Raw genomic sequence first — 27,586 nt, 5'->3', positions numbered from 1 at the left:
TGAGGTAGGTGCCATTATTATCCCCCTTTTACAGACGATGAGGAAACCGAGTGAGGCACAGGGAGGTTCCCCAAGGTCAAAAGTTATTCATAACTATCAGACACCAGGTGTAATAATTCAGCTTAATTCAAGGCTCATTTGTTAACCACGTAGTAAATGTAATAGTTGACAGGGTAGACAAAAATTGTATACTTAAGCAAGGATAAATCATAATGTAATAGTGCCATGAGTGAATCGCCTAGGTGGGTCAGGCTCCTTTCAGTTAGTGGGAAATGGAGAAAGATTATGTAGTTAAGGTTATGAATAGCGCAGGAATATCCACTTGGGTAAGTCAGGTTTGTGAAAAATGCAGAAAAAAGGCTTGGTTCTGAGGTGTGTGAAAACAGTCATTCTTTTGTGAGGACTAAGATTACTTTTAGAAGAGGCATCTGATGCGGTGCATTAAACCTAGGGTAACGGTAAGGAAATACACATGTATGAGGCTTCTTAGGAGCAGGGAAAGAGAAAGGTGCCATTTGAAGTCAGTAAGAAAGGGTAACAACGCGCTTTTCCTGCCCTTCCCCCATCTAGAGGATCAGCAAATAGCCTGATTCTACTCAAATTCTTTCCCTACCCAAATTCCCTTGACTACAACTCAGACCTTTTGGATCTGCGCTTTTTAGAAGTACTGTACTTTCACATTCTGGCACCGTAAGCCCGAAACGTCCTTTAGGCAAATGATAGGAGGGAAAAATGTATTCTTGCAATTCAAAACCGACTCGAATCCTACTAGAAAGCTTTATGTTTGCGGACTTTATCGTTCCTCGCCTGTCCGTTTTTTATAAAACGACGCGACACACCTGGCCACACAGCCTCAGATCCTATTCTAACATCGTTCCATCCTGTTACCCTTTTAAGAGGCGGATCCCGCAGTGTCCTTTCCTCCCTCCCAGCCACCTCCACCCCCAGTCGACTGGGCGGAGCTTCACGCTAAAGCCCCAGAGCCCGACGCTGCAGCCGCGGTAGCGGAGATCGCTGGAGCTTCGAGGAGCTGCATCTGCGGCAACCTGTGTGCTGACGCTACGTGCCTCCTGGCTCCGACCTAGCTCGCAGCTCCCCAGTCTCACTCTATTCTTTCCCCACCTGGTGCGCACCTGCTCAAGGCCAGGGTCCTGCCAAGCGCTAGGAGGGCGCGTGCCAGGGGCACTAGGGAACTGCGGAGCGCGCGCCATGGGGCCGCCGCTTAGGGCCGGGGTCTCCTGCCGCGGTGGCTGCGGCTCTTCCAGATTGCTGGCGTGGTGCTTCCTGCTGGCCCTGAGTCCGCAGGCCCCCGGCTCCCGGGGGGCCGAAGCAGTGTGGACCGCGTACCTCAACGTGTCCTGGCGGGTTCCGCACACCGGAGTGAACCGTACGGTGTGGGAGCTGAGCGAGGAGGGCGTGTACGGCCAGGACTCGCCGCTGGAGCCTGTGTCTGGGGTCCTGGTACCGCCCGACGGGCCCGGGGCGCTCAACGCCTGTAACCCGCACACGAATTTCACGGTGCCCACGGTTTGGGGAAGCACCGTGCAAGTCTCTTGGTTGGCCCTCATCCAACGCGGCGGGGGCTGCACCTTCGCAGACAAGATTCATCTGGCTTATGAGAGAGGGGCGTCTGGAGCCGTCATCTTTAACTTCCCCGGGACCCGCAATGAGGTCATCCCCATGTCTCACCCGGGTGAGTGCAGCTACTAGATTGCACCCCTCCAGACCTCTGCCATGGCCAGTTTCTCTTATTTTCCTCATTGCCCTCCTCGCCCTATCCCCTTGCTCCCAAGGAAAGTGGGTGCCCTTTCTGTCCCCACGGAGTGGGGCAGGGTCCTCCCCGAATTCACCAGGCCTGGGGGTTGGGCAGAAAAAATCCTTCATTTGCCTCTCTGGTGGAAAAGGGTAAGACAAACCGGGTGCAGAGGCTGGCAAATCGAGGACTGTTTGAGCTCTTTGCGTTCCCTTTTCCTGGTTTTTCACAAGGGTGTCTAGCCTTGGATTAAGTGGCGGTGGGCATCAGGTCTTAAATGACCGAGGAGAAGATCACCTGGAAATCTCTTCCTCACTCTGCTGTTTAACAACCTCAGACTGGCAGCAGATTTTCCCCTCCTCTCCGTGTTTTTCTCTCCATGTTTCCTGGGTATCAAATACTAGATTGTGCTACTGTGTCCTGTTAACCTCATTGCAATTTTGGTGGAAACTTTGCTTAGTTCTTGGGTTCTTCTCTGCCCAGTGGTCTCAAGTCCCAAGTGACTGTTGGTATCAGTGCTTTTGTTTGCTCCTGAAAAATCTGATTTAGATTATTGAGTTGCAAAACAGGTGACTAACGTTCTTGAAAAAGAAGAGGTTTCTGCATGAGGATAGCAAAGGCCTAGACTTTGGAGAAAAAAAATAGTCCAGGTAGTTCTGAATTCTTGGAAATGGTGTGGGGTTACTATTTTTCCCCCTTTGGTTATCCTTCCAGAAACCTTCCTATTTGTGATTAGGTATCCATACCTTATGTATATAGTTATCCTAGACTCTAAAGGACAAAGGGGGAAAAATGGAGAAAAAGGAAGAGACACGTGTAATAGCAGTGTATCATAGTTTTTAAGAGCTGGGCCTCAAGTCAGAGCTTGGTTTAAATTCCTACTCTGTTGCTTACTAGTCCTGTGACCTTGGGCAACTTATTTGAAGTCTTAGAGTCTGGGTTCTCTCATCAGTCAAATGAGAATGAATAATAAGAAAACTTCTCCACAAGTTTACCTTGAGGATAAAATTAAATAATGCCTTAAAGAGTTTAGTGCAGTAAAGCACATCATCCACTCTCAGTAAGGGTTAGCTGATAGGATTAGCCTTCTGGGAGTCACTGGAAGAATGAAGCTTCTTATTTGACTACTGGAGGTTTTCTGTTTATCTTAAAACCTTATGACTGAACCTGCCTAGAGAGCACTTGTATTGAGTGGCTGGATGGCGTAACGGAAAGAACACTGAATTGGAACTCAGGAGATTTGAGTTCTTTTAGCCCCTTCTTTGCCTCTACCAACTTTGTAACCTTGTACAAGTTACTCACATGTCAAATGGTTGTATAGGCAGTGGCGGCCAAGTTAGAAGCGTGTACCAAAACAAAACAAAACTAGATCGCTTTCAGATCTAAAATGCTATGATTTTTAGATTTTATATTGATTAAAGGAGAAACTGTATCTCTCTTGGCCGATAATTCATTGATTAGAATGAATTAGTAGCTTTTAGAAGTTACTGAAAATCAATAATAAAGATGTAATAAAGTTTGTAGTCTTTATATTTCAGTTGACTGTCTAATAGCAAGGGTTTGACTTTGTCTTCTAATGAGATTCATTTGTATGAATGATTTGTAATTGAAGAGTATTTAATTACAGAGTCCTACTTAGACAATTTTCCTTTTACTTCTGTTAAGGGTATTTATCTGATAGTTTTAGGAGACAATAAAATTAACTTTTGCTGAGCTCCCACTATGTGCCAGGCACTCTACATACAAAGTATACATACTTATACTTTATTGAGAGGCAGTATGGTGTACTAAGAAAAACACAGGCATTTTAGTCAAGATTGGGAATAAAATTCTGGATTTACCACACAGTAACTTTGTGTCCTTGGTCGGATTATTTAACTTTACTGAGCCTTGGATACCCCATCTGTAAGATGGAGATAATATTTATGTTGCTGTGATTATTAAGGATAATATATATATATATACTACCCAGCTGATAATAGTCACTGAATGTTATAATAGGTTAATGCTAACAGGATGCAAAAAATTAATGTACAAATATATGATTGTGTAACTGTCAATTTGAAGACACGAATACACTGGGAATCTAATTATGGCTGTTGTGTTTCAGGATACCATATAGGAATAAAGCCCTAAATATTGATCACTAAATTATACTACATTCAGAAAAGCATTTTGATACTTTAAAAACAATATTATCTGAGATAAAGGCCATACCAAAGTTTGCCATCAAGCTAACTAGCCAAAACTAGCAAATTACTTGAGGTAAGGAATCACATTTCTCCTTGAACTCCTGGAAAAACTATTTTTCAATATAGGTGGAGAATCACTTTGCATATTATCCACATGTGTTATTGAATATTTGTTTGCAAAGTGTTATATTGTTTGCTTTACTCATTCTTCAAAGTAAGCCTAGGGTTTCCTTTTAATCTCTGGTCAAAAACTTATCTTGGATCATAGTGGCAGAGAGATAGGACTGAGATTTTAAGTATGGATTAATTCATTATATATTGCTGTGAATTACAAAGGGGCCACCAAATGTAGAAAAGCCTTCTGTATCTTCTTTGTTTACAAAATCTCTCTTCATTCACTGTCATATGGGACTGCACTTGAATTGTTTGCCCTTGGTTAGAGTTTGTGCTGAGTGTCTATACTCTCACCTAACTGATTTAGAACAGTAGCTTTAAAATTTTTGTTTAGGAGAAAGAAACTCCACTATATAAGAGCAATCAATTAGGAAAATGAGACTTTTATGTATACCAAAATTTTACGAAAGTTAATTGTAGCCTGGCATCAACTTATGCTGTTTATTTCTGTATTTTGTTTGCAGAGTATTCAGAAAATTCTGATTCGCACAGATAAATAATTGCAAATGACAGATGCTTATTGGCAGTTTGGCTTGCAATCTCTGGATATATTTCAGTCAAATCAGTGCAGAAACCTGAAAGGAAATTAGGAGAAAATTTTTATTCCAAAGTGTAATTACTATTCGAATTTCTTATCTTAAAAATGAAAATCAGATAAGAAGTGGCCAAATCTTAAAGTAAGCATTAAAACCATCTAAAATGTAAGATTGTCACAAGACACATTAAGCATGTTCTCACTATGGCACAACAAACTGTTCTGCTTTCGCCAGGCAGATGGGCCTGAGCCTTGCCTGGTGTCTAATTGAGCACAACCCACAGGTTGAAGAGGTGTGTATACTTGCTTGTACAATTTTCCTTGAGTCAACATTGTAGGCATGAATTTATTGAAAGACCGGTGCAGAACTACAACCTTCATAATTCATGAAACGTTTACACGAGCTTGAAACATATGCAAAGGGATGTCAGGAGAAGCATTATTCCTGAGGGCTGTAAAAAAAAAAAAAAAAAAAAAAAAAAAAAAAAGTGAATGAACCAAGCAATTTAATTAATGATTTGGGGGTCTTCAATGGGATACAGTTTGATATATAACACAGTTGCTTGTGTACATTGTTGAAAGTTAGTGGAACAGATTAGTTAAGAGGTTGGGCTCTGCCACTTAGTGTTTTTTAAATCTTGGCCAGTTATTTTACTTCTCTAAGTCTCAATTTTCTCCTATGTACGGCAGGCATAGTAGTAAACTTCCCTCCTAAGGTTGCTGGGATTCAATGAGATAATGCATATAAGGTGTTTAGCACAGTATCTGACATATAGGAAGCTACTATTATGTTTTAATCACAGTTAAGGTAAATATGCTTTAGAAAATGAAAGTTGAATCCTGTGTTTGTAGAACATAATTGGAAATGAACAGTCTAGAGTACTTCAGAGTCCACATTACCTGAAATTCTAATTTGATCCCTTGAGGTACGGAGGGTAGAATGAATTTTAACAGGAAAAATATCTTTTGGTCCTCCTATGTTTGTTGTACTTTTCTCAAATAACTGCTTCTCCCTCCTGCTACCAATCTTTTTCTGTTCACAGAGGACCTTGGAATAGTATGTTTGTACTACTTAATCACCACCCAGTCCCTTCTCAACCATTTTATATTTAAGTTTTATTCTATTTTTTCTAGAATGTTGACTTTGAAAATAAATCTTTTTTTTTTTTTTTTTAGTGGAGAAACTCAAAAGGGATTGGCCAGTGATGATTAACCAATGTAAAATACTATTCCCAAAGCCATTTTCAGATGTAGCCTTCTTGGTATCTCTGCAGGACTGTATTTGATACTGTTGACTACTTCTTCAAAACTATCCCAAGTAGTGTCTTCCTTCCTTGCCTCTCTTTTGTTTCATTACTATTTTATTAATTCATGCATCTGACACTTCTCACTTGCATCCCAGACTCCTAGTACTCCTCCTCCAATAAATAGCTGCCACATCCTGTTGATTCTGGCACTTTAAACATTCTCACATATGTCTCCTTCTTCCTTGCTTTCAATACCCTGCTTTCAGTTCCAGTGTCTTCTCATGGGAAAAAATACTTAGCCTCTTGATTGGTCACCTTCCCTCCAGTAGTTTTTTTCCTAGTATGCAGTTCTTCCTCCATGCCAACAGAACACAGCTCTGATCACATATATGCTATTACTTATAAATTTTAGACTACATTTCTCAGCATGGCATATAAAACTCCTAGTAATCTGATCCCAAACTACATTCAAAGCTTTATATGCCTCTTCTTTCATGTTGGTCCCTAAACATTGTCTATTCTTTTCCACTAAGATTCGTTTGCTTCTGCTATTGCCGACAGACCTTTTTTTCTTAGCTCTGCTGCTCAAAAATTTACACATCCTTCAAAACACAACACAAATGCCTCCTCATCTTTGAAACTTTTCTTAATTCTTTCTTTTCCCATTCCCAGCACAGCCCACATCCAAAACAAAGTGTAGTGATCTCTTTTTGTTCAATAGCACTTCCTCTCTTATAGTACGTTCTGCATTTTGCGGGAAACTATTTGTTTACATATTTTACCTTCTACTGGATTATAATAATTTTAATGTTTTGTTAATCTTTGTAATCCCTATAGAAACCTTTGTGCTCTACATGCTTTAGAAATGCTTGTTGAATTGTCTTAAACACCCAAGAACTCTAATGCCAGAAGGGTCACAAGATTCACTAGAAGAGTATCTAGTGGATTGGAATTCAATTCATTGAGCATTTATCAAAGGTCTGCTGTCTGATAGATACTGTGCTTCTTGCCTGAGTATACAAAATAATTAAGGTAAAGTCCCTGCCCTCTTAAGCAATGTGGAATCTGGTAGAAGGAAGAAGAGCATACAGGAATAGAGTGCACACATACTTCAAGATTGCTGGCTAACTTCTATGGTGATTAGGCTGGTTTTATGGGTATTTAATGGCAAAATGCCCTAGGTAACAAGAAAATAATGACAGATGAGTTTTCATATTGAGCTTTCTCTGTGCTGTTTTTTTTTTTTTTTTTTTTTGGATCTTTTAAAAACTACACCAGCATTCTCTTTATGTCTCCAATTAAAATGCTTCCATTGAACATGTTGGTGAATGTGAAATTTCATAAAGTAAAAATCTTTTTTTTAAAAAAGGGAAAATAGAGTCAGCACCCTGTATCTGTGTCCACATCTATGGATTCAGCCAACTGAAGATCAACAATATTTGGGGGAAAAGAAGCATCTACACTGAATATGTACAGACCTCATTTTCTTGTCATTATCCCCTAAATGATATAGTATAACAACTATTTATATAGCATTTACATTGTATTAGGTATTATAAATAATCTAGAGATGATTTAAAATATATAGGAAGATGTGCACTGGTTATAAGCACACACTGAACCATTTTGTATAAGGAAATTGAACATCTGTGGCTTTTGGTATCATTGGGAGGTCCTTAAACCAATCCCCCATGGATACTGAGGGATGACTGTATAGCTTGATCAGTGAATTGTTTTCTAAGCACATAAATAACTTTTCCACCCTTAGTCACTGAAAGATATGTGTTTTCAATGCAGAATGCCACATTTTAACTCTGTTCACACTCTTAAATGGACAGAAGAGAGTACTAAAGACATTTTCTAAGTAATTTTCTGATTATAAAATTAACTGTTATAGAAAACTTGAAAAATACAGAAAAGTGTAAAACTAAAATGCCCATAATTCTACGACACAGATGACACCATTAATATTCCTTCTTATCTTGATTTCTGTACATAGGCATAACTTTGTATTCTACTTTTATAACAGTTATTTTTTATAAATATTAATGTAGTATTAATAAAATACAGAAAAATGGAAAATAAAAGACATACAAATCTGTTTTAGCATTTTGGGGAGTTTTTTAGTCATTTTTTTATTATTATTTATTTTTTATTTTTTGGGACAGAGTCTCACTTTGTCACCCAGGCTGGAGAGTACAATGGTGCGATCTCAGCTCACTGAAACCTCCTCCTCCCAGGTTCAAGTGATTCTCGTGCCTCAGGCTCTTGAGTAGCTAGGATTACAGACCTGTGCTAACATACCCGGTTAATTTTTGTAGTTTTAGCAGAGACGGGGTTTCACCATTTTGGTCAGACTGATCTCTAACTCCTGACCTCAAGTGATCTGCCTGCTTTAGCCTCCCAAAGTGCTGGGATTACAGGTGTGAACCACAGCACCCAGCTTGTCATTTTATGATTTTGCTCTGTATGTAGATATATTATTCAAAGAATTATATACTATATATACTAGTTTTGTATACTGCATTCTATTGTAAGAATTTCTTATGTATCTAGAAATAGAAGATGGTCCTCTTGTAGTTGAAGGTTGTGGTCATTGACTGAGAGTTGGGGATTGAGCCTCTCTTTCTTTAGCTACCAGAAAGGAAGTGCAAAAATGGAGATGGGGAGGGTTGTGAATTGGGGCATTTAAATAAAAAATATGCTCCACCAACATTTACATTGAAATATACTTGCTAGCCATAAACATGGTCTGATCTAACCCATATGCATTGCCTATTGTGGCCTTGGTATTTCTAAGGATTTGATCACCATTTGTGCTTCAGTTCATTTTCTCCCCCAATATTCCCATAGGTAATGCCTTTTTCTTTTTTGTTTTTTTATGTCTCCTTCACAATTGAGGTTTGCACGTGGTTTCCCCTGTTGCTTTTAATTAGCTTTTCTATTATAATGATGGCTGCTGAACTATAAACTATTGTTGGGGTTTGCCCCAAAGTTCATTTGATAAGGCACCATAGGTATTTCCTGGGGATAAATAATTTTTGTATATGTAAGTTTTATCGAAGTATAATATACATCCCAAAAAGGTACATAAATCATTGATTTATAGCTTAGCGAAATTTCACAACTGAGCACACCTGTGTAACTAGCGCCCAGCTCAAGAAATAAAATAGTACCAAACTCCAGACGAGCACCTCACACTCCAATATGAAGAATTTTTGATGTAGCACAATTATCAACTTTGTTTCCTGAGGGAATGACCTTTTGCAGCATGTGGTAGGAGCCCAATCACCCATAGAAATAGTCTTCTCTTCACTGCATTGGAGTTATTTTATGGTGGTGATTCTCAGCTACATACTGTAGGGAGTTATTACCAAGCACAGAGTACATGTACCTTTCCATGCAGTTACTAAGCCAGTTCAGAATTGCCACACTTTGCTGTACACCACCACCTTGGAGCCCTATGGGCAAAGTGGAACACAAGGGCTCTTTGTTATGTTGTTTCCTGTTCTGTCCTTTCCTTTTTCAGCTGTGTGTGTGTCTCTATGCATCATAGCATGTAGTTACTGCTTGAATTTACCCCTAGGCTTAGTGCAATATTGATTTCTTTCTTAAGGAAAGTTTGGTGATTCATGCTGACCTGTGGGAAACTGTATTTGATGAAGGTTGTTAGCTCCAGAATCTGCTCATGAATTACTTGCTTTCAATATTTGAATGACCAAGTTAGGTACAAATCAGTAATTTTGAGTTAACCCTATTCATTTTGACCTTTTGAAAGAAGATAGTCCTTGAAGTCAATAGTTGATATATGTTTCTCTTTAGATGTTAACTTGTCATTTCCGACAAAATGTTGCAATAGCTTAGTTAAATATTGCCTGCAACTTAAAGCATCTTAACTTTTAAAAAGAAAATACATCCATAATGTTAATATTATTGGTGAAATTGTGGGAGAAAGTATTTGTTCTCTTCATTATTACTTTTCTATATTTTCTGACTTTTTTATAATGAATGTTTTACAATCAGAAAAAAATAGTAATTTTAAAGAACCCAAAATATTCCAAAATTATTGATAGATCCTAAAGAAAGCATTACTAATGTGACTAGAGCGACAACAGGAACAAAGCATATCTGATCATAGAAATGATTTATAAACTATTATGGGAATTTAAGAATTGCTTTGGCCTTTTGAATATAGCTATCTAATCCATATGATAGTTGGTGTTACCTTTTATTGTTAACACTGGTTTCTTCATGTGCCTTGACCACTAAAAGAATTTTCAGGACTGACTTTTCTTATTTTAATATGGAATCTTTCTCTTCTCTTTACCCATTGTATCACTAGCTTTTTTATGATCCCCCCCAACACATACATACATAAAAAAATGCACATTCCATGACTTTCTTTGTATTTTTGGTTTTTTTTCCCATAAGAGGCCTACTTACCCTCATTAGCCCCCTTCAGTATCCATTCTACTCAATAATGTTAAGATTAGTGCTAATAGCTTAGTATGAAGAATTCAATATATTGGTAATTTTCATCCATGAGACACTGACTTCATCTGATGGTGATAGATTTTGTCATTCTAGAAAATAGGAGGAAATTGTATTAGATTAGGGGCAGAAGGGAATCATGATATTCTTATTTTACACTTTATTAATGATAGAACATACAAGCTCATTTAAATTGAGTTACTTGGTTTTAAAATGAGCATTTCCCTTGGGATTTTATTCTGCTACATAAAATTCCACTAGTTGGTGGTTTATACAAGAAACAGTCAAATTCAAAGGTTGCTTTGGTACCACTTATTTTCCTCTTAGAATGTGTTTTGTGTCATACTTTTCTACGCTCTTCCTCTGTCTTTCATAACATGGTTAATTTTACCTTAGGTAATCTTACACATACATACACACCCCTCTTAGAGCTTCTTTTTCCTTTTCAAAAATTTTGTGCTTCCTTCTATGTGATTCCACTTCTTTGATGTAGTAGTAAACATTATAGCAAGCTGGTACTCTCAAAATCTAATGACTTTGAATGTGTCCATAACTTACTCCCATAAATTCTATAAAAACCACCCATTAACCATATAATTCTCCTGATTAAATATGCATTTCCTTCATGTACCAGTATTCAAGATAAATTTTATGTGCTTTTGTTTGTTTTACTTTAGATATTGCAGTGATACTGTTTTCTGAAAAGCTTTATTACAAATATGGATTAAATAATAATTTATATTTGCTTTGCAGTTTTTTGTCCTCAATAATCTTTGGACTCATTTGAGAACCCAGTGTTTAGCAACATTACTATGGGAAAATACGTTGTCTCTACTTCCAAAGAACTGGTTTACAAATGAACTTTTGAAACATAACCCATTAGTGTTTCTGTTGTGATTGTTCATTATGATAGCCCCATTGAGTGTGGATTATTATATTCTTCCCAACCATGCTGGTTTAGGGAGTTTTAATTCAGTTTCTTTGTCATGTTGACCAAAGTTCCATCTCACTTTTTCCATGTACTTCACCTTAAAGACTACATTTTGTTTTCTTAATCTTTGAGGATCTCAGATGTTGACTTATCTTAAGAGCATTTGTAATGTCCCTAAAAGTCTTAAGAATGTATCTTAACTTGATATGTGGCTTAGTTAGCCATCAATAGATTTTCAAGTACAGTTGTCCATTGGTATCCGTGGAGGATTGGTTCCAAGACCTCCCGCATATACTAAAATCCACAAATACTCAAGTCCCCGATACAAAATGGCATAGTATTTGTATATAACCTGTGCACCTCCTCCTATATGCTTTAAATCATCTCTAAAATACTTATAATACAATGTAAATGCTATGTAAATAGTTGTTAAAATGCATTGCTTAGGGAATAATGACAAGAAAAGAAAGTCTGTACATGTTCAGTACAGGCACTTTTTTTTTCCCAAATATTTTTGATCCTTGGTTAGTTGACTCCACAGATGCAGAACTCATGGATATGGAGGGCTGACTATACATCTCTTATCTTTGAAGATTTCAACAGTCACTTGGATGAAAGCTAGAAAGAAATGTGATTATATTGAGTGAGGTTTTCATTCATAGAACCATGAGCAATCTATATTGAACACAATTTCAAAATACTTTTATAGGTGTGTTTCAATCAAATTCTTTCATCGCCAGTTCATTTGGCAAAAGGGCAGGATATGTAAGAAAGACTCAAACTGGCTGGTGTGAAATCAATTACCTCCCTTCACACAAACCATAACTGCCATTATTTTTGCTGCTCCTCTATGGCTGATGCTTTTTGGTTGAACTGGCTAACAAGACAAAAGAATTGACTTTCTTTGAGTAATGTAATTAAAGGCCAACAGATCATCCTTTGATGGTAAGGAAAGCTATTTGATTCCTCTGTTTTTATTTCAACCTGTTGTACCATGGTGAATGTGTTCCATTTGAAATTGGGAGACAGCATATTGCAATGGAAGAAGGTGTCCTTGAGTCAGAAAACTTGATTTGAATTCCAGCCCTACCAATTAATAAATATGTGATCCTGGGCAAGTTCTTAACCTAGACCTTATTTATCTTATTCATCAAAGGGGGAATAATAATACCTACTTATTCTATGATATTATAAATCAAGTGTTTTGGCAGGTAGTGAGCACTTAGTAAATGCTGGTTCTCTTGAAACTTTTGCTAACAATTTCATTACTAGTAAACATAATACTTCTCCATTGGTTATTATAGATATTTACTACCACATTTTGAAATATGTAATTGTTTCATATGTAGAAGCAGAAAAACCTAACATCAATATTGCAATTTTTCTGGGCAGTTCCTGAAAAATGCAAGAAGAAATCACATAATCAAGAAACTGAAACGACTATATTATCTTCCTTCTCCCTGGTGTATTTCCATTTTAAGCAAAAGCAAAACCTTAAAATCAAGATATTGAGCTCTAACAATTGAAATGGCTATGACCTTTTTGCTGGCATAGTGGTTAAGAAGAGGGGACTTAGGAATCAAATGGATTTGGTATGAGTCCCAACTCTATCATGTAAAACTTTGTGACCTTAACCAAATTAAACTAAGACTCAGTTTCTTCTCCCACAGAATGGATAATATAATTGTCTTTATGTCATAGGATTATTGTGAAGTGTAAATTAAATAATGTATGTACAGTGCACATCCTGGTTTATTAAAGGATAGCTTAACCATCTCCTCACCCTCATCTGTAGCCCCCCTTTGGAGATTGGCAGTGTATATCACTGCAGGGCTTCTTAGAGCCTCCAATATGCAAAAGAAACCTTGTTTGACTTTGTTCAATGCATTATTTTCTAAATTTATCTGCAGAGCCCTTTTTGTCTTTCCAAATACTTAACATCCGAAATATGATTTGGGTAGCACTGATTGTCAGGCACTTAACAATTTCTCTCTCCTCTCCTCTCCTTTCCTCTTGTCCTCTCCTCTCCTCTCCTCTCCTCTCCTCTCCTCTCCTCTCCTCTCCTCCTCTCCTTCCTTCCTTCCTTCTTTTTTTCTGACTTTTTTTTTTTTTTTTTTTTTTTTTTTTTGAGACGGAGTCTTGCTCTGTCACCCAGGCTGGAGTGCTGTGGCACGATCTCGGCTCACTTCAACCTCCGCCTCCTGGGATCAAGCGATTCTCCTGCCTCAGCCTCCTGAGCAGCTGGGATTACAGGAGTGTGCTACCACGTCTGGCTAATTTTTGGATTTTAGTATAGCCAGGGTTTCACCATGTTGGCCAGGCTGGTCTCAAACTCCTGACCTCAAGTGATCTGCCCACCTTGGCCTCCCAAAGTGGTGGGATTACAGGCATGAGCCACCATGCCTGGTCCTCATATTTTAACTGTATCAAGGTTTTGTCAATGTCAGAGACTAACCAGTAAAGTTAACCTCGGTATGATAGGAACAGAATATATTCAACCTGTTCTGGATGCTTCAATGCTTCTCTTTTATGCCCTCTGAAATTCCTCATAACTGCCCAAGCCATCAGCCTCCTAGTGAACCAGGATGACTGTGTTTTAACTTGAGCTTTGGGCTAAAATGGCATCTGTACCAGCATCTGAATGGAAGTTTGAAATTGAGGTGTAACAAAGCCCCATGTTGGAAAGGGATTGTTTGTCACCCATTAGTGCAGCTCTGAAAGTATAGTAATTTCAACAGAATCAGCACTGTAGCAATAAGCATTCCACTAAACCCAAGATCTATAGGATAGAATTAGTATTTAATTTTTTATCTGTTTTTGTGATATGTCTTTGCTGTAGGCAGACATGTCTTGTCTAGATATGCCATCTTTATATAGAGAGAGGAGGCACACCTTAGACTGTTAACCACAGTTATCTTCAAAAGATGAATTTGTTTTCAGATTAAATCAAAATTCAAATTATCACTAAATATATTATACTTAAAATTGCATTCATCAGAAATTTATTTGACATGTGTTATGTGGTAGGCACTCTGCTGGTTGCTGTAGATACAGTGATGAAAGACCTGGTCCCTAACATAAAGTTCATAGTTTATGAAGGACAAATAAACCAGATAACTTCAAGGGAAGTCTATAGTAAATAGTGTAGAAGCAGGACATCTAACGCAGTCAGGTCAGAATCCTATAAAAGGAGGTTTAATTTTATTCTGTAAGTGAAATGGAGCTCCTTAAGGGTCTTTTGAAAAAGAATAATGTACTTTTCCTTTTAGAAATATTTCGTTAGTAGCCATGAGGAGAATGAATCAGAAGTCTAAGACTGGTGCTTAGAGACCGCTTAAGGGGTTGTTAATGGTGATTTTAGTGAAAGATAATGGTGACAATGGAGATATATTATAACAGGAAAGGAATGGGACTATTTCTGATATAGCAAATTTTTAAAATTCTATTTGAAGTACATTACATACTGATGAAAACAAAATAATTCTATTGGCAGAGTTTTTCTCTGCATGGTAAAGGATTGACATTGATCTGGACAGAGGGACTGGACTGCTATCTTGAAACTCTTTGACCTTAATGTTGGTAAAGCTATAAACAAACTCCAGTCCAGTATTTCTCAATGTATTTTCCACAGACCACATGCGGCAAAATAACCCACAGAACTTGTTAAACCTGCAGATTCCCAAGCCCCACCCCAGACATACTGAGTGAAGGAATGGGGCCCAGAGAGCTCAGTGTTTTAACAAGTTTTCCCGGTCATTCTCCTGCATATTAACATTTGAGGATCATCAATCTAGCACAATGTTCTGAAATTATGATCTGGGGATTACTAGTCTCTGAGATTCTTTCAGGGGTCCATGAGATCAAAACTATTTTTATAATAATACTTACACGTTATTTGCCTTATTCACTGTGTTAATATTTACAGAGATGATATAAAAGGAATGGTGGGTAAAACTGCTGGCACCTTAACACAAATTAAGACTGTGGCACCAAACTGTATTAATTGTATTCTCTACCTCCATGCACTTCAGGAAACAGAAAATGCTAGTTTCACTTAAGAATGCCCTTGATGAATCAAAAAGAATAATTTTATTAAATCTCTACCCTGCACAACTATGTATATAGTGTGTGTACATATTGATGTATGTATATGTATATGCACATACATATACATGTGCATATATACACATACGTATGTATTTCTATCTCACGAAATGGGAAGTAGGCATACAGCACTTCTACAGCATACCAAAGTATGATGGTTATCTGAAGGAAAAGCACTTGTATGGTTGAGTCATGAGATGAAATAGCCACTTCAAACACCTCTTTAACTTGAAGATCTACTGACAAACAACAGTTATTCAGACTTTAGTCCTATTTGGAAGACATTTTCTCAAAAGTTAACTAGGTGAGCCTGTCATTTCAGGAAAATAAATGACAGTATTTGTTGCCAATGATAAGATTTAAGTTTTTAAGCAAAAGTCAGAATTTTGAAAAACTTTTATCTACTGTGTAAGCATAACTTCCCAATACTTAGACTTTTCTAATTGGATAAATGGTGATATTAACAACTGACTTTTTTGTTATTGTTTTATCTTGAAATGAATCACCATATAACTGCACAACTCAGTGAATCTGCATAACTGAGTCTACGTAACTGGGATCTACGTAACACAGTGAGCCAATATTTTCCAAATGACCAATGCATGATATTACAAAACCCCAATATAAATAAAAGATCCATTCAATGTGTGCGATAGACCAATGGATTTTCATTTAACCAAGTAGAAAGAATTCATTGATATTGTTTCAAATTCTACCTTGCACATACTATTTAAGAAACTACCATTTGTTGAGTTTCAGTGTAGTATCAAAGGAGAATATCTACAGTTATCTGAAAATGCTATTAAGACATCCCTCAATTTTCCAGTTGCATATCTGAATATAGATTTCCTTCTTGTGCTTTAACCAAAACAACATATCACTATAGATCTCATGCAGAAGCAGCTATGAAGATTCAGCTATCTTTTATTAAGTCTGACATTAGAGGTTGGCACAAATGAAAAACAATGCCACTCTTCCTTGTGACATTTTTTGGGAAATATAGTTATTTTTAATACAATTAGGTTAATTAACATGAATTTATGATTATTTTAAATGAGTGTGTGTGTGTGTATTTTTTTTTTTTTGAGATGGAGTCTCACTCTAATTTTTTGTATCTTTAGTAGAGATGGGATTTCACCATGTTAACCAGGATAGTCTTGATCTCCTGACCTCGTGATCTACCCGCCTTGGCCTCCCAAAGTGCTAGGATTACAGGCGTGAGCCACCACCCCCAGCCAAATAAATAAATATTTTTGAAATTCCTCAATGTTAATTTCTAATGTGGTAAATATCAGTAGAAATAATCTACATAAACAAAAGTTCTTTGGAGTTCTCAATAACTTTAAAGAGTGTAAAGGGGTCCTGAGACCAAAAAATTGGAGAATTGCTGATCTAGCCCTTAGGTTCTATGTGATACGTTAAACATAACCATTAGTGGAAGTCAGAATACTTCAAGCAGGATCAGGTGTTTTATATAATATTTCTAAGAATTGTTTACCTATGAGTGTGACATATCCACAAATTATTCATCTGTGACCTTTTAAACAGTGTCATTTCTAATTCCCTAATGTCTTTAATATACTGTTTCCTGAGGACTCCATCTGCCAGATAATTTTTGTGCTATATCAAGTATGTGACCCATTCCATAATGTATTATCGCCTTCAAAAACTATAACAAAATTATCTAGAGCTGCAGGGCAGAAAGGCAACTTGCTGTACTCTGCATTAGCTGTGTGCCTTTGTTGATTTAAAAAAAAAAAATGGTAATAAAGGTGACTTGGGTCACATTCCCTGCGACACACCCTCCCTCCAAAAGATGATCTGTAATAATCCAGAATATTAAGAACCATTGCTTTAATCAACAGCTAATCTGTACTAATGCCTCTTCTGCAACAGACTAGCTTTTAACAAAAGGCTAGATAGGAGGTGTCTTAGTTCATTTGTGTGGCTATAAATTAACACCTGAGGCCGGGTAAAGAAAGAAAAGAAATCTGTTTGGGGGCCAAATAAACCATATTCAAACCATAGCAGGAGGATAATCACTTTATACAGGTATACAGGGGTAGGCAGTACTGATTTGGTCTGGTTCCTAGTGAAACACCGATATATATTCCAGATAGTTTTAAGAAATCATTTGTGTATTTGTTTCTTTGATGAGGTACACTGATAGTAAATATATATATATATATATTGCAAGAACTGCTATGAAAGAATCAAGAAACACAAATTTGGTTCATCTGTGACTGAGACCAGTCAAAAGGAAACAAAAAAAGTTGCCACTAAACAGGACTTTGAAGAAAGAGAGGCTAGTTTGGCTTAAAAGTTTACATTTTTTTTTTTTTTTTTTTTTTTTCTGTTTTGAAAAAGCACTACTTAGGATTCTTGGTCTGATGAGGTTTGGTATCACCCTTTGAAATAGTTGTCCTTCCCCAGTTACCTGAAGAGTTTGGGATATAGGAGGAAAAGCCAAGCCTTTGAAAAGCTAGTGTGGACAAAATGAATATTTAGAAGTCCACTTGAATTGGTTCCAGATTTTATAATGGAGGAAATGTTTGTTATGTTGGAACTCTTTACACCTAGATCTTGTTCATTCTGGATATCAGCAAATTCAGAAGTGCTGACCCTATTGTATTATCAGGATGTTTGGACAGTATTGAATGTAATTTTAGAAGAACTACTTTGCCCGTCAGTTGCCCTTATTATTCTCATTGTGAATAACCTCTCTTTTCTAATATTAACATATTAGAATATTAGAATATTTTCTAATATTAACATATTAGAAAATGTTGGTTGAAACAGATACTGGAACAGGTTCCGTCACCTTGTATTTTGTGTTTCAATGCCAAGGTGCTGTAAGTATGCTATCACTATGCTTCGAATATTTAATATATTGTAAAAATATTTTAGAATTTATTTTACATTTTGACACGTTGATATTAAATATGGGGGAAAAAAAGGTCCAGAAGCACAGAACTTACTACATAGTTGGTGCTTAATAAATATTTGTTCAGTGAATTTGTGTTTACAAATAAGATTAGAAAAAAACCATAATATCATTAGCTTTTTGAAAGAAATGAAAGAAGTTGGCCACCAGCAGGATCCTACATCAGATTTCTATAAGTTGTGAGTAATAATTTTTCCCCAATAATGCCCAAGATAGACATTCTTTGTATTAATGTTTTAATTGAATGATATTCAACAACAATAAATAAGAGTTGCTATAGCTTATTTCATTACCTTTGTTCCCAAGATAAGCACATGCCAAAACCTTTTTTCACTGTTAAACGTTTGAAATGGAATCTCTATTTCTTCTTCTACTTAATTGCTATGTATTTCTAATGTGTCCCTTCTCCTAAGATATTTTAGATAGCAGAATGAAAATGTGATAAAATTCTAGCCATATCTTGTTATTATTAATGACTTTTAAGCTTGAGAATTTCTCTTAGAATTGGAATCTATAACTACTATATACATTTGTTGTATCAAGATAAGTGTTCTTTAAGTTGTAATGGACTCAGGAATTTGTATTTAAGTAATAAGAGTCCAGATTAACTACTCCTGATGACTAAATTGTCAAATACAAAGTGGTATAAATACACTGGAATCAGAAAAATGACAGCTTTTTCTGCTATTCAACTCTGAAAATGTATTTATTAGATATAAGATTTATGAATAAATCCTTGATTGATCGCCACAAATCAGATAGGCATTTAACAAATAAATTTTATAGTTTGTGTTAATGATTTTTGCCTAACAGTCCATGAAAGAAAAGGGTGTGAGTGATCTCACAATTACCTTTGAAACAAAGTACAGATTTAGAAAGATTGAAATCTTGAAAAGACAGCTGTTCTGTGATTGGAGTTTAGACTCTAAGTTTGTTGTCCAATTATCAGTTTTTCTCATCAGAAACTTTTAGCAAATTAAGGACTTTTTCTTTTCTTTGAGATGAGTGCTATATTTGTTTAGAAAAATAGGATGAAATTAATAAATGATTTGGAGATTCTATAAGGATAGAAGAAGAAATGTAGTGATCTTCCTTTGCCAGACTTGATTATAGAACCTTAGAAACGTAGCACAGCCTGACCTCCTTCATGCAGAAGATGCAACCCAATCTTCTGATCCCATTTGAGTTACTTTGGCTACATTATACTGTTTCTCCCAAACTGTAGTCTGTTTCCGGTTACCAGTTTTTAAATAAAGAACACTATCAAGTTAAGAAATATCAAAACCAATACAAAACAATTTGTTATTTTACAAATTATTGGACATTGAAGGAAAATAAATTTTCCTTTTTATTCTACTTGTATCAGTTTGAAATGTGATTTGGGAATTATTTTTTTCTACTACTGGCCATAATAGTAGATATATACAATTCATTTCACTGGCTTGGATCATATTCTTCCTAGTGGTGAAAATCTAATATACAGAAGATATTTGCAAGTACCTAGAGGGCAGGGACTGCACTTTATTACCCTCTGTAGTCCCACAGGCTAGCATAGTGCCAGGCATTTGTATAGATATTCAGAAAAACAGTTAATGAATGAAATTAAGAGTACTGTCTTTCTTCTGTATAACTGATCCACAAGAAAGTTAATTGAACCATACCTTTGATCTTATTAGTGCTACGTTTTAATCAACTAAGCTATGTAACCCATTTTTGGCTTCTTAATCCTGGTACTTTCCAAAGGAAATAGTTGTTACAGTTAAATTTTGGACAGAAAAGTGGAAAACTCTAGAACTTGTAAAGTAATCTATGTCTTAGCATATCAACATTGGTTTTAAAGGTCAGCAGTCAACGTTTTGAGGGAAAAAACCATAATTTTACAGACTGTGGTAAAACTCATTCCATTTATATAATATGGCGTTGTTTTATTATGAGAGAATAATAAAATTTGCTGATAAGCAAAACTCAGCAATATAAACAACATAGACTCAGTGATATGGTGTCTGTTCATGGGACCTGTGTTCTTGAGGGCCTGAACTCCTGTTGTCAAAGATCAATTTTTATGAGCACTTAAAGAAATGCTTTGATATTGCAGCACTATTTACAATAGCCAAGATATGAAATAAGTCATCAAAAGATGAATGGATAAATAAAATGGGGTATGTATACACAATTTAATACTATACAGCCTTAAAAAATGAAATCCTGTCATTTGTAGCAACATGAATGAAACTAGAGGATACTGTGTCAAATGAAATAAGCCAGGCACAGAAAGACAAGTATCACATGTTCTCACTCATGTGGGAGCTAAAAAAGTGAATCTCATGAAGATAGAGAGTAGATTGTTGGTTGTTGGAGGCCAGGAAGGGGAGGGATGAAGATAAGTGTACAAAAATACAGTTAGACAGAAGAAATAAGTTCTAATATACAGTAATACAGTAGTGAATAACTTATAGCTAAAAGAATTGTAATATTCTCAACACAAAGAAAAATAAATATTTGAGATGACAAATATCCTGATTACCCTGATTTAATCATTACATATTATATACCGTTATGAAAATATCACACTTATCACAAAAATATGTACAACTATGATATATCAATTTGTAAAAAAGGAAATGAATTTTTTCTCAGGCAAAAGATTATATTTCAATCATATCTTTGAAAAAAATGCCATCCTTCACATTTTCCAAATCTTGTTTAATATGAGAAAAGCTTCTGGTCCTGTGTATGTTTTAAATGTTTTCTTCGCTTTCTATTCCCTAACACACTGAAAATCAGGGAGATTAAATATCTGTGATAAATTCTGAACATGACCACATCTATATTGCTTATAATAAATAGCTAAGTTTAGATACTGAATGTTTTGTGATCCTTTAAAAAGATAACTTACAAAGTCACTAATTTTAATTTGAGAGGTTTGGAATTCGCCGGTGCATTATAAGAGCCCCTTTCCAATATTTTAAGGATAGAGGAAAGCTAAAGGGATAAAGAGGCTCAACAAGGCCTGCTGTAGCAACAGAAACACACGCCACCACACAAAAAAGCACACACACTAAAAGGGTTTTTTTTTATTGTTCCACAAAGGAAGTTTGATTGTTCTTCCTTGGAGTTTCAGGGTACGTATTTTGTGGTTTTCAAAAGGGTAGCAAGTAGAGACACTTAATTTGGGAACGTGCATGGATTTTCAAGCATAAGTATGAGGCCAGCCATGGTAGTTCACACCTGTAATCCCAGCTCTTCAGGAGGCCATGGTGGGAGGATAGCTTGAAGTCAGAAGTTTGAAGCCAGTCTGGGCAACATAGTGAGACCCCTGTTTCTACAAAATAAAAAAATTACCTAGGTGTGATGGTGTACACCTGTATTCCCAACTACTCAGAAAGCTGAAGCGGGAGTATCACTTGAACCTGGGAGGTGGAGACTGCAGTGAGTGATCGTGACACTGCACTCCAGCCTGGGCAACAGAGTAAGACTTTGTTTCAAAAAAAAAAAAAAAAAAAAAAAAAAAAAAGGAAATTAGGTGTTCACAAGTGAAAAGAATAGCAAAGTAAAATAGTTACAAATTTTGAATTGTATTTAGTTGTGGTTAAGCTTTTTTAAGACTAGGTAAGTTCAGTAGTGAGAAGTGGGGAAAGAGTAGAATAAGCAGTTCAATCTGTAACTGACTGAAAAATTAATTGTACTTAAGTTTTGAATCTGTAATGTCCAGTGGTGAGCTTGTTCAGTCAATTGTACATATTTCGTCCTAATTCCACATTTATGTGGTTATGGTGGGAGTATTTACACCATAGAAACTGGCACAACTACAAATTAGGGCTTTCTCCAACCCTGAGAGTGGATTTCTAAACATTTACTACTGCAGAATGCGCCTATTTAATTTTCACTTTTAAAGTTAAATAACAGCTTTAAGTTTCATTGAAGGTAACTAGTGTAGAATGATGAAGAGCAGAAATACCAGAGCCAAACTATCTGGGTATCAATACCATTTCATTTACTAGCTTGTGTTATCCTAGACAATTAGTCAATCTTATCATTAATGAGGATAGTAGCAATGCCTACCTTATAGGGTTGATGTGAGGATTAAATATGTTAAGGGCCTGTTTTATAGATAAATCTTATCTGGCAACCTCAGAAATCCACAGAATAGCCAGGATTCAAGAAATAAACAAAAACATCACTGAGCAAGCAATATAAACGTCAGACAGAGGGTACTTGCCCTGAAGCCCACAAGTTTTCTCTAGGAGCTTATTTTACTCTTTCTGTAGAACCAAGCTTGATTGTCTTTTCTGAGCCAAAGGTTTATTAGAAGCATGACATCACAAAAAAAAAGAGAGGAGAGATGCTGCTAGAAGCAACAACTGAAGTGAGAACCTTCCTCCCTGAAAGAATATTATCCAATGTGAGAACTCAAAAATGAGTCAGACTGCTTGATTGCTAAGGTCTGTTCCATTTCCAAAAATGTATGGCAAGAGTGAAAAACTGCAACAGTTTAGAAACAGATAATCTTATTACTATGTTAAATAATGGCATACAAAGATAATCCAGTGTCAATAATAAATCATAATCAGTATCTCAGTTAAGAAAATAGGACAGGGAGCAAGATGGCCAAATAAAACCCACCAGTGGTCATCCCCTCCACAGGAACACCAAATTGAATAACTCCCCACACAAGAAGCCATCTTTGTAAGAATCAAAAATCAGGTGAGCAATAACAGTACCTTGTTTTAACATCATATCAAGGAAAGAGGCACTGGATAGGATAGGAAAGACAGTCATTAATTCCTTACACCACCCCTCCCTCATCCCCTGGTGGTGCAGCATGGCACAGAGAGAAAATCTGTGTGTTTGCGGGGAAGGAGAGCACAGTGATTGTGGGACTTTGCATTGGAACTCAGTGCTACCCTGTCACAGAGGAAAGCAACATGGGGCAGAATTGGGCTGATACCCATGGAGGGAGCATTTAGACCAGCCCTAGCCAGAGAAGAATTGTCTATCCCTCTGGCAAGCCTCACCACTGTGAGCTAAAGTACCCTGGGGTCCTAGATAAATTTGAAAGGCAGTCTAGACCAAAAGGACTGCAATTTTGAGGCAAGTCCTGGTGGTGCTGTGCTGGGCTCAGAACCAGAGGACTTGAGGTACATGTGGCCAAGAAAGCGTTTGCATCACCCCTCCCCCAACCCCAGGCAAGGCAGCTCACAGCTCTGGGAGGAGAGGAAAGATTAAAGTGGACTTTGTCTTAACATTTGGATACCAGCTCAGCCACAGTAAAATAAAGCACCAAGCAGAGTCCTGAAGCCCACATTCCAGGCCCTAGATCCTGGATGACATTTCTAGATACACCCTGGGCCAGAAGGGACCCCACTGCTTTGAAGGAAAGGACCCAGTTCTGGCAGGATTCATCACCTGCTGACTATAGAGCCCTTGGACCTTGAATAAACATTAATAGTAGCTAAGCAGTACTCACCATGGGCCTTGGGCAAGGCTTCAGGTGTGACCCAGCACATTCCCAGCTGTGGTGACCAAGGGAAGAGACTCCTTTTCTCTGCTTAAGGAAAGGAGAGTGAAAAGTAAAAAGGACTTCACCTTGCAATTTGGGTACTAGTTCAGCCACAGTAAAATAAAGCACCGAATAGATTCCTAAAGTTCCTGACTCCAGGCCCTACCTCCCAGACAACATTTCTAGACCCACCCTGGGCCAGAAGGGACACCACCACCCTGAAGGGAAAGACACAAGCCTGGCTGGTTTCACCACCTACTGATTAAAGAGCCCTTGGGCCTTGAACAAACAGCAATACTCACCATAAGCCTTGGGCAAAACCCAGAACTATGCTGGTTTCTGGTCTAATGCAGCTCAGTCCCAGCGGTGGTGGCCACAGGGGTGCTTGCATCACCTCTCCCCCAACTCCAGGCAGCACAGCATGGTGAGAGAGATTCGTTTTGTTTGAGAGAAAGTAAAGGAAGAGGAGAAGACATTCTGCCTGGTAATCCAGGGAATTCTCCTAGATCTTCCCCAAGACTACCAAGGCAGTACCTCTACTAGTCTGCAAGAGCCACAGCGTTACTGGGCTTGGGGTGCCCCCTAATGTATATATGGCTCTAGTGACCAAAAACTTAGATCACAACACTCAATTCCCTTTGAATACTTGAAAGGCATTCTCAAGAAGGACAGGTATAAACAAGCCCAAACTGTGAAGATTATAATACCTAACTCTTCAGTGCACAAGCACCAAGAAATATCCACCAGCATCCAGACCATCCAGGAAAACATTACCTCAGAAAATGAGCTAAAGAAGGAACCAGTGACCAATGCCAGAGTAACAGATATGTGACCTTTTAGACAGAATTCAAAATAGCTGTTCTGAAGAAGCTCAGTGAAATTCCAGATAACACAGAGAAGGAATTCAGAATTCTATCAGATAAATTGAACAAAGAGATTGAAATACTTTGTCAAGCATAAATTCAGGAACTGAAAAATGCAATTGATATACCGAAGAATGCATCAGAGTCTTTTCAGCAGCAGAACTGATCAAGCAGAAAAAAAACTTATTAAGCTTGAAGAGGGACTATTTGAAAATACACAGTCAGAGGAGACAAAAAACAGAATAAAATAGAATGAAGCACACCTACAACATCTAGAAAATAGCTTCAAAAGTACAGATCTAAGAGTTATTTGCCTTAAAGAGGAGGTAGAGAGATCAAGATAGAAAGCATATTCAAAGGAATAATATAAAACTGTAATTGTGGTGTGTGAACTACTCATACCTTGAGTAGGAAGACTAAGAGATGAACCTATCAAAAATAATAACTGCAAGTTTTGAAGACATAATATAATAAGATATGAATAGAAACAATAAAAATGTAAAAAGCCAGGGAGGGGATAAAGTTAGAGTTTTAATTAGTTTTCTCTTTGTTTGTTTGTTTGTTTTTGCAATCACTGTTGTCATCAATTTGAAATAATGGAATATAAGATGTTATCTGTAACATTCATGGTAGCCTCAAATCAACAAACCTACAACAGATACACCAAAAAATAAAAAGCAAGAAATTAAAACATACCACCAGAGAAAATCACCTTCACAAAAAGGAAGACAGAGAGGGGAAAAAGGAAGAGAAGATCACAAAACAAGCAGAAAACAAATAATGAAATTGCAAGGGACTAAGAACTTATTTATCAATAATAACTGAATTTAAATAGAATAAACTTTTCAATCAAAAGACATAGAATGGCTGAATGTATTAAAAAGCCCCAACTAGCTGCTGTCTCTAAGAAACACACTTCACCTATAAGGATACATATAGACTGAATATAAAAGGATGGAAAAAGATATTCCATACAAATAGAAAACAGCAAAGAGGAGTAGCTATACTTATATCACACAAAGTAGATTTCAAGACAAAAGCTATAAATAGAGACAAAGAAGGTCATTATATAGTGATAAGAGGATCAATTCAGCAAGAAGATAGAACAAGTGTATATATGCACCCAACACTGGAGCACCCAGATATATAAAGCAAATATTATTCAAACTAAAATGTGGGATATAGACCCTGATATAATAATAGCTGGAGACTTCAGCACCCTACTTTCAGTATTGGACAGATCATCCAGACAGAAAATCCACAAAGAAATATCGCAATTAATGTGTAGTATAGAACAAATGGGCCTAATAGATATTAACAGAACATTTCATCCAGCAGCTGCAGAAGACACAATTGTCTCTTTGGCACATGGATCATTCTCAAGGATAAACCATATGTTAAGTCAAAACAAATCTTTTTTTTTCTTTTTTTGAGACAAGGTCTCTGTTGCCCAGACTGAAGTGTAGTGGCATGATCTCGGCTCACTGCAGCCTAAACCTACCAGGCTTGAAGGTAACCTTCCACCTCAGCCTTCCGAGTAGCTGGGACTACAGTGGGACTACAGGCACATGCCACCACACCTGGCTTTTTTTTTTTTTTTTTTTTTTTTTTAGAGACAGGGTCTCACCATATTGCCCAGGCTGGTCTCAAACTCCTTGGTTCAAGCGATCTGCCACCTTGGCCTCCCAAAGTGCTGGGATTACAGGTGTGAGCCACCATGCCCAGCCAAAATAAGTCTTAAAATTGTTTTTTAAATTGAAATATCAAGTATCTTCTCTAACCACAATGGAATAAAACTAAAAGTCAATAACAACAGGAACTTTGGAAACTATACAAATACATGGAGATAATATACTCCTGAATGACCAGTGGGTTAATGAAGAAATTAAGAAAATTTAAAAATTTCTTGAAACAAATGGAAATGAAAACAAAACATACCAAAACCTATGAGATGTAGCAAAAACAGTACTAATAGGAAAGTTTATAAAAATGAGTGCCTACATCAAAAAAGTAGAGTTGATGGGTGCAGCACAGCAACATGGCACAAGTATACATATGTAACAAACCTGCACGTTATGCACATGTACCCTAGAACTTAAAGTATAATAATAATAAAAAAATTTTTTTAAAAAGTAGAAAACCTTCAAATTACAACCTAATAATAGAACTAGAAAAGCAAGAGCAAACCAAATGGAAAATTAGTAGAAGAAAAGAATTAATAAAGATCAGAGCAGAAATAAATTGAAATTAAAAAAAAACAACACAAAACATCAATGACATGAAAAGTTGGTTTTTTGAAAAGATAAATAAAAGCAGCAGACCTTTAGCCAGAATAAAGAAAAAGAGAAAACCCAAGTAGATAAAGATGAAAAATGGGACATACAACCAATACCGCAGAAATTCAAAGAATTCCTGGAGACTACTGTGAGCAGCTATATGCCAATAAATTGGAAAACCTGGAAGAAACGGATAAATTCCTAGACACATACAACCTTCCATGATTGGATCAGGAAGAAATCCAAAACCTGAATAGACCAATAACAAATAATGAGAAAAAAGCCACGACAAATAGTCCCCCAGTAAAGAAAAACCTGGAACCCAATGACTTCACTGCTGATTTTTACCAAATGTTTAAAGAACAACTAATGCCAACCCTGCTGAAACTATTCTGAAAAAATAGAGCAGGAAGAAGTGCCTCCAGACTCATTCTATGAGGCCAGTATTACCCTGATACCAAAACCAGACAAAGACATATTGAAAAAAAAAAAAAAAAAAGGAAACTACTACAGGCAAGTCTCTCTGATGAACATCAATGCAAAACCTCAGCCAAATATTAACAAACCAAATTCAGC

The 27,586-nt window shown here is 36.9% G+C and overlaps 1 protein-coding gene across 2 annotated transcripts in view; it reads left to right on the top strand.

The window, feature by feature from the left end:
* The window catches only part of RNF128 (ring finger protein 128), a 97,434-nt gene that overhangs the window by 31,540 nt on the left and 38,308 nt on the right, over window positions 1–27,586 (top strand). The window contains exon 1 of one of the 2 annotated variants that reach the window (XM_007992469.3): window positions 947–1,693. The exons of the other annotated variant lie outside the window; for it this stretch is intronic. Coding sequence (XP_007990660.1) covers window positions 1,210–1,693 — 484 coding nt within the window. The 5' untranslated portion in view covers window positions 947–1,209. Of the gene's footprint in view, window positions 1–946; window positions 1,694–27,586 lie in introns of those variants that run through there. 2 annotated transcript variants of the gene reach the window in all.

The sequence above is a fragment of the Chlorocebus sabaeus genome, chromosome X (genome assembly GCF_047675955.1).
Source record: "Chlorocebus sabaeus isolate Y175 chromosome X, mChlSab1.0.hap1, whole genome shotgun sequence".
NCBI classification, from domain to species: Eukaryota; Metazoa; Chordata; class Mammalia; order Primates; family Cercopithecidae; genus Chlorocebus; species Chlorocebus sabaeus.
Note: the sequence above shows the minus strand (reverse complement) of the source record. Positions and strands in the feature narration are given on the sequence as shown.